Raw genomic sequence first — 7,350 nt, forward strand, 5'->3', positions numbered from 1 at the left:
TTTTTTAGTTATTATTCTGGTTTCTTCTACTGTTTTTTGGCACTTAATAAGTCCAGCATACTTTCAGCTATACAGGCCATTGAGGTCTCAATCTGTTCAAGGACATTCCGGCTTGTATTTTTCTTTGTTATAACATTTATACTTTTATTCAGCTTTATTTTTTGCAATACAAGTCAATGGGAGCTCAAAGTGCTGAGTCAATGACACAGTCTTGGAGTGCCAGCTGTTGGTTCATAAAATGCAGCGCAATTGGGACATGCCCCATAACTCCTCTCTCTGTCCTGTCTCCCCCTCCTACTTGTTTTAACTACTTTGTGGGGTCCTATTGGGCTATTTTCACATCTTTAATAAGTTCAGCATACTTTCAGCTAGCAAAGCCATTCAGGTATCAAAATGTTCAGCTCTTCAAGGACAGTCATTTCTAAACTTCATACTTTTGAAATATTTAGCTTTATTTTGACAATCTCGCCCCATTCAAATGAATGGGAAAATTCTACTTCAGCATAATTTCAGGTAGCAAAATGTTCAGCTTCTAAGGACATTCATGCTTCTATTCAACGTTTTCTAAACTTAATACTTTTAAGATATTAGGCTTTAAATTCGGCCTACATTCAGCATAATTTCAGGTATCAAAATTATCAGCTGCTCAAGGACATTCATGGTTCTATTCAAAATTTTTCTAAACTATATACCTCTGAAATATTTAGCTTTATTTTGACAATCTCGCCCCATTCAAATGAATGGGAAAATTCTACTTCAGCATAATGTCAGGTATCAAAATGTTTAAGTCTCCCAGGACATTCATGCTTCGACTCAGAATTTTTATACACTTCACACTTCTGAAATATTTAGCTCTATTTTGAAAATTTTCCCCCATTCAAATTAATGGGAAAATTGTACTTCAGCATAATTCCAGGTACATATGCCTTTCAGGTGTCAAAATGTTCAGCATTTTCAGGACAATCCTTTAGCACATTGCATCCACATGCATTTTTGATAGGAAATGCATTTCTTTAGTTTTCTATATATTTTTTTTAATGGCCCGGCGATAAGAAGCGCCGATAACACACAAACTACAAATCCCATAATGCAGCGCAACAGCTGCGTTACCAAACGATAGGCTACCTGCAATTATTCCCGCGTCAATTACATCAGATCAATCAAGCATCTGTTGATGTATACAACCCTAATTTCAATTCAAAGCTAGCCCCTAACAATGGCCAAGAGAAAAGTTGATTCTGAAAACAGAGCCTTTCAAAACCGGTGGGAGGCTGAGTATATGTTTACTGACATAAACCTGTGTGTCTTATTTGTGGAGCTAATGTGGCTGTAATTAAGGAATATAACCTAAAATGGCACTATGAGACAAAACATCAGGACAAGCTGAAAAACGTGAATGCAGAGCAGAAGGTACAGAAGGTAAAGGAGTTGAAGAGGAATCTGACATCACAGCGGACGTTTTCACCAAAGCAAAATCACACAGTGAAGCTGCTGTGACAGCAATTTTTTTTGCAACAGAGGACATAGCCAAATCAGCCCGGTCATTTACTGGGGGAGAGTTTCTGAAGAGCTGCATGATGAAAGTGTGCGACATCTTGTGTCCAGATAAAAAGCAGGTGTTTGCAAATGTAAGCCTTAGCAGAAATATGGTTGCTGATTTTAAGTTTAAGTTTATTTATTTTGGAATAATATTGTATCCTGTCTGTTTCGATTCATATTTATGTTCAAAAAAATGTTTAGTTTTAGTCTGTTCAATAAATAATTATCCTGTTCAGCCCATGACCTAAAGTGTGCTTTGAATTTTGGCTCCCTGTGCGACTGAGTTTGACACCCCTGCCCTATGCCATAGCCAGAAATATAAGTACATGTCATGGCAGCGCTGATCTCAGCAACTGTGATTGGTTGCATCTCATTTCCTCGGTCCTGTCTATCAGTGGCTGGACAAAAATGGAAAAACCTCCCTAGTCTGACTCAGCTGGTTCAGTGGTTGTACAGACCACCAGCATCTACTCTCTTATCTGTGTTGCAGTCATTTGCAGTCATTTCAGTAAAAGTATCTGCTGTTCACCATCTATTAGTTTTAACTCCAACATGACCCGCTCAGTTTCAGTCATCATTGTTAGTAAGCAGTGAATAAATGCAATATAGTAGCATAGAAACCCTACTCGAAACTAGCGTTTTGGCAGTGCAATTGCACTGCAACACAGACGCACCAGTGCACAAGTGTAAATGCTCACAATGGCATATGCCACCCCTTTAGCCTACAGATTCAGATACATAATTATGTCATACCCACAGATTCAGATTCAGTGCAGTTTTAGCTTGGACATCCATTGATATCCAGCAGAGGTTCAGTGTCTGGACATTTTTGGGGACCTTTTTCGGATGTCAGTAGACATCCAAAACAGACCCAAAACATTGGCGTATGTTTTATACCTGTTTTGGATGTTCTCAGGCATTCAAAATTATTTAAATGACTGCATGTCTAAACCTGACTTAATTCAGACATGTATGATTTGGACTTACTTCCTGTTTTTGCACTTTTATTATGGGTTGGTTTTTCCTGTTTCGGTCCACCTCTCTTACCCCAGATTTACCACAGTTCCCATCAGTGTTCATTGTCTTCACCTGTTGCCAATCATCCCCTGGTTTTCAGCCATTTACACCATCTCCTTTCCCTCAGTTACTTGTTGGTTCATTATTCTGTTCATTGTGCCCTTCAGGTTTGCCTAGTTGCTCTCACTACATCCAGACAGCCAAAACTAAAGGATTGTTTTCCTGAAGGTTTCCCTGTCTCATTCTCAGCCAGCAGTTACCTGAACTCTCCTATGTTGATTCAGTCTCTTCTTGCTCAGTGTCTGTACTTTCCTGTATCCACGCTGCTGCCTGGCTTGCTCCTGAGACTGTTAACTTCAGTCACCTGAACTCCTCAAGGCTGAATAATCTCTACTAGCTCTGTGTCAGCTCTTTCCTGTTTTTTTTTTCCATGCCACAACTTGGCAAGCTCCTGCATCAGCCACACTCACTCTGCTCAACTCTTCAATGACCCACTATGCCACACAGACCACTCCAGCCCTGCAACCTCCTCCAACCCAAAACTCCTCACCTCCATCCGGTCACTCCTGAACCTGCATAGACGCCTCTCAACACCTCGCCCACCTGATGTGCCAGTCAAGTCTTCATCTGCTTACCTTCACCACTCACCAAGATCATCTCACCACCTCCTGGAGTCCAACCAAGTCTGCAGCCAACCAGCTCTCCCCATCTGCTTCCTGTGATGACGACCCAATCAGCTCTTGACCAGCCGCCACTATTCACCTGGGCCTCCTTTAGTGCTGTTTTCAGTTATGCCTGAACATCCAGCATAGGTTCTGTATCTGCACATCTGGAGGTCAGTACTCAATGAACCACTTTTCAGCATCTGACACAGACCTCAATTAGATGTCCTTGTCACGTCTCTGTGTTTGGTGGGTGTATGTCACTGATGTCCAAAATAAGTCGAGACCAGACGTGCAAAAGTCCACCCTAATGTGTAGTCCACAGATGTAGAATGGTGGTTTGTGCCAGACATCAAAATACTGAAGTTGTATTAGACGTCCAAAGACATCCAACATGAGTCATATCCAGATGTTGAGTTTTGAACCTCTATTGCATGTCTCGCAGGCATAGAGAAAAGGACTTAGACCAAATGATGTGATATACAGTAGATGTCACATGCATGTCTTTCCAATGCTGGGTATTTGCTGGGAACTATGTTATGTGTTGTGTCTGCTCGGACACAGAGGAGAGCGAGTAAAAGGAGGCAGACCCAGGTAGCTGACTTCAGTGCAAGCAGTGCTAAATTTTTTTACAGTGCAGTGAGAAAAAAGTCCATATGATAACAGGCAAGTGTAAAATGATGGGAGTAACCAGGTGTTGATCAGCAGCAGAGAAACCAGTTTGTGGTGAGATGGATGGGAGAAGGCCAGGCTGCGGACGCTGGGGTCACTCCTGAGCTGGTCGACGGAGAGACGGTGGTGGCTATGGAGAAAGAAGGCAGGAGTTTATACAGATGAGTTAAGGAGACTGTGCATCAACCGGAAATGGTGGAGACTGGAAGGGCCGAGTAGGTCCAGGGTCCAGAGAAGATGTCTGTGAAGGAGAAAAACAGCAGAAGGAGAATATGGCAACGAAGAGTGGAAGATAGTACTGGTAGGAGCTAGGAGAACTAAGGGTGAGAGACAAATGGTAAAAATACAAGAAAACAATGATTGAACGGGCCTGAGAACAAGAATAAACTGGCAAGGGAGTGATAGGTGAGCGGGGTATAAGTAGGGATAGAACTAATGAAGTGCAGCTGGTGATAATCAGGGGATGTGGAGCAGGTATGCTAGGTGGTGTAATCAGGGGCCGAAAAAGAGAGAGTGAGAAAGGCAGGTGCAGCCGGGCAAACCTGACAATGTGCTCATAACTTGAATTATTGCTGGTTAGCTTGAGAATTTTCCACCAGAGATCAATAAATTGTTATGATTATACTGTGTTTTTGTGTTAATCTGGTTCTGAAAAATAACTAGTAACTAAAGTTATAAAGTAAATGCTTTCCTGCTACTGTTACTGCAGTTTATATGAATATTTGAAGGAATTTTATGAACAAATCAGTATAAATTCCATTGGAAAAAAATCTCATTTGTATGTAGATTGTACCATTCAAATCTGAAAAAACAAGTCTGAACATCAGCCTCACCCACAAGAAAATTGAAACGACACATGAAGTATGAAGCATCACTCATTACTATTAGTAACTCTAGTTATCAAATAAGTATAGTGGAGTGAAAATATTACACTTGCCTCTGAAAAGTAATGAAGCAACAAAAAACTGAAATACCCAAGTAAAGTAAAAAAACCTTTCAAAAGTGTTCCTTTGTAGGGTACAGCACTAGGTAGATGTACTACTTTCCACCACTGAACTTGTGAATGTACAAGTATATGAATGGAAATGGGGGATCGTTGGGTAGGCAGGCGTTCTACTGAAAAAAAGTTTCCTTTGGTTCAAAGCAGCTTGTTTAAAAGAATAACAATTAAAAAAAAACATGAACCAGTTTATTTACCAGAACTGTGAACTTAGTTCAAAATTCAAAATAGTGAACTATGAATGTGAACTGGCTAATTTAAATGTCTGTGAACTGAATTTTTACACTAAATTCTCACTTACTTTTCCACTCATCTTGGTGTTAGATTTGCTTAAACTGTTAAATTTCATCTTCTTATCTGATTAGACTGTTTCCAACTGCTTCTTGTCTGCTGCAAGTCTTAAGAAAGGTCTGCTACCTCAGCTTGCAAACATTTGGAAAAGCTTCCACCAAGTGGCCAAATGTCATTACTGCCTATACATTTCAAACAGGATTTAAAGTTGCGCACTTTATATTTTTTGTAGGCTACATTTACTGGAATTCAGTCACTGAAAAAAATATTGTTTAATCATATGTATCATTGTATTTGTAATATTGGTAACTTTGTGTTATATAATGTTATGATGCTATGTTATCACTTTTTGCAAGATGCTTTAATGGAATAAAAACAACATCAGGTTCATCATTTTATTACTGGGCTAAAAAGCAGGTTCAAGACAGAAATGTGGCCGCATTGCTCTTGTTTCTAAGACCGGAAATTTGAATTTAATTTCTGTACCAGACTTTACGTTTCTTACAGGTACCGTCCAACTTATGCCATTCTCGAATACGTTTACACCTGGATTTGTGCGTAAGAGGATAGCGCTTCCAGGGCCCGTTTTCCGCGTTTTTTAATTATTTATTTCCCTGTAAACTGCAGTCTTCATATAAAAACATTGATGGTCGATAATTTAGCCCTGCGTTGAGGGCCCCGCGGTGAACTGCAAGGATTGTAAAGTCATCTCAAAGCTCAGCTTTTATCCAGTGACATGGCTCGACCACGGTCGCGGGAATACAAGGCAGGAGATTTGGTTTTCGCTAAAATGAAGGGATACCCGCACTGGCCGGCGAGGGTGAGTCTGGTATGCGGCCGTGCTGGGAGGACGGGGAGGCGGGGTTGATTTACACAATACTGCCGCTGCTTTGCTGGGAGAACAGGAGGGATGCCGTGGTTCCCTGAGCTCGGCAGGGGCTCACTCCACACACATATTTGGTCTGCGTAGTTTAGACCGAAGCGTCTGTTGTGCGCTATTTTGTTTCCGCAGGGTTGAGTAAAAATGTAGACATTTTAAAATGAAGAAGAATAATTTTTTCTTATTACAGTCCCTCCTCCATTCAGCTCTTGCTTGAGTTGTAAGCAGTTTCTCATATTTAGATGGCCATTATCTTTCACTAATTATTTCAAAGCGCGTTTTTTCATTTGTTTGCATTTAGCTATTACCTGCAGAATAAATGAGCCAACAACTGACCTCAGGTAACCCGTAGCGCCTGTTTCAGCGCTACTGTAAATACACACATCTCATTTGCTATAAACCCACTACAGTCCCTTAACGCGGACTGGCCTTAAATCCAGTGGCGCACATGGACTGTCGTGTTATTGCTGTGGATTTCCACTCATGTAGTGGGCTCCATTTGTAATCTCTGACAAGTTACTATGAGCAACACTCTCTAATATACGCCGTTGGTTCAGTTTCACCGCGCGTTATTGTGTTATGTTTGACATGTATAAGCCAATAACGGTCGCATGCCTCTTCTTTTCAGGTAATAGGTATTAACAGATGATTGGAATGAAACTCGGAATTATTAACATCAGGAGGTGCGTAATAAATATCCGATCACTGTGGCTCCTCCCCTTTTCTTTCAGATCGATGAGCTCCCAGAAGGAGCTGTCAAGCCGCCTGCCAACAAGTACCCCATCTTCTTCTTTGGGACCCATGAAACGTAAGCACATTTTGCAACACTCCACTTACACTCATGTTATTAAAAACACCACATGTGAATAAGCCTGTGAATCTCAGCAAGAATTCAGTACCCAGTTTTAGTACTTGATACTCGATGCTACAGATACATATCTGGTTGATATCCAGGCCTTTAAAAATTATATCTAAATCCAACAGCAAGGGGTAATTAAACTATATACCAACATAAGGCCGTGTAGTGTAACCAAATAAACAGTATAAACTAGAGAAATGCTACCTGACATTATGCTGAAGTAGAATTTTCCCATTCAATTGAATAGGACGAGATTGTCAAAATAAAGCTAAATGTTTCAAAAGTATGAAGTTTAGAAATGACTGTCCTTGAAGAGCTGAACATTTTGATACCTGAATGGCTTTGCTAGCTGAAAGTATGCTGAACTTATTAAAGATGTGAAAATAGTCCAATAGGACCCCACAAACTAGGTAAAACAAGTAGGTGTGAA

The 7,350-nt window shown here is 40.6% G+C and overlaps 1 protein-coding gene across 2 annotated transcripts in view; it reads left to right on the forward strand.

Moving 5' to 3' along the window:
- Positions 1–5,735: 5,735 nt before the first annotated feature.
- The window catches only part of hdgfl3 (HDGF like 3), a 52,146-nt gene continuing 50,531 nt past the window's right edge, over positions 5,736–7,350 (forward strand). Inside the window, exons 1-2 of one of the 2 annotated variants that reach the window (XM_020624784.1) lie at positions 5,736–6,010; positions 6,793–6,869. In XM_020624784.1, coding sequence (XP_020480440.1) covers positions 5,918–6,010; positions 6,793–6,869 — 170 coding nt within the window. In that variant the 5' untranslated portion in view covers positions 5,736–5,917. The remainder of the gene's footprint in view (positions 6,011–6,792; positions 6,870–7,350) is intronic. The other variant, XM_020624785.1, reaches the window with a different exon arrangement.

This window comes from Monopterus albus, unplaced genomic scaffold, assembly GCF_001952655.1.
Source record: "Monopterus albus unplaced genomic scaffold, M_albus_1.0 scaffold338.1, whole genome shotgun sequence".
NCBI lineage: Eukaryota > Metazoa > Chordata > Actinopteri > Synbranchiformes > Synbranchidae > Monopterus > Monopterus albus.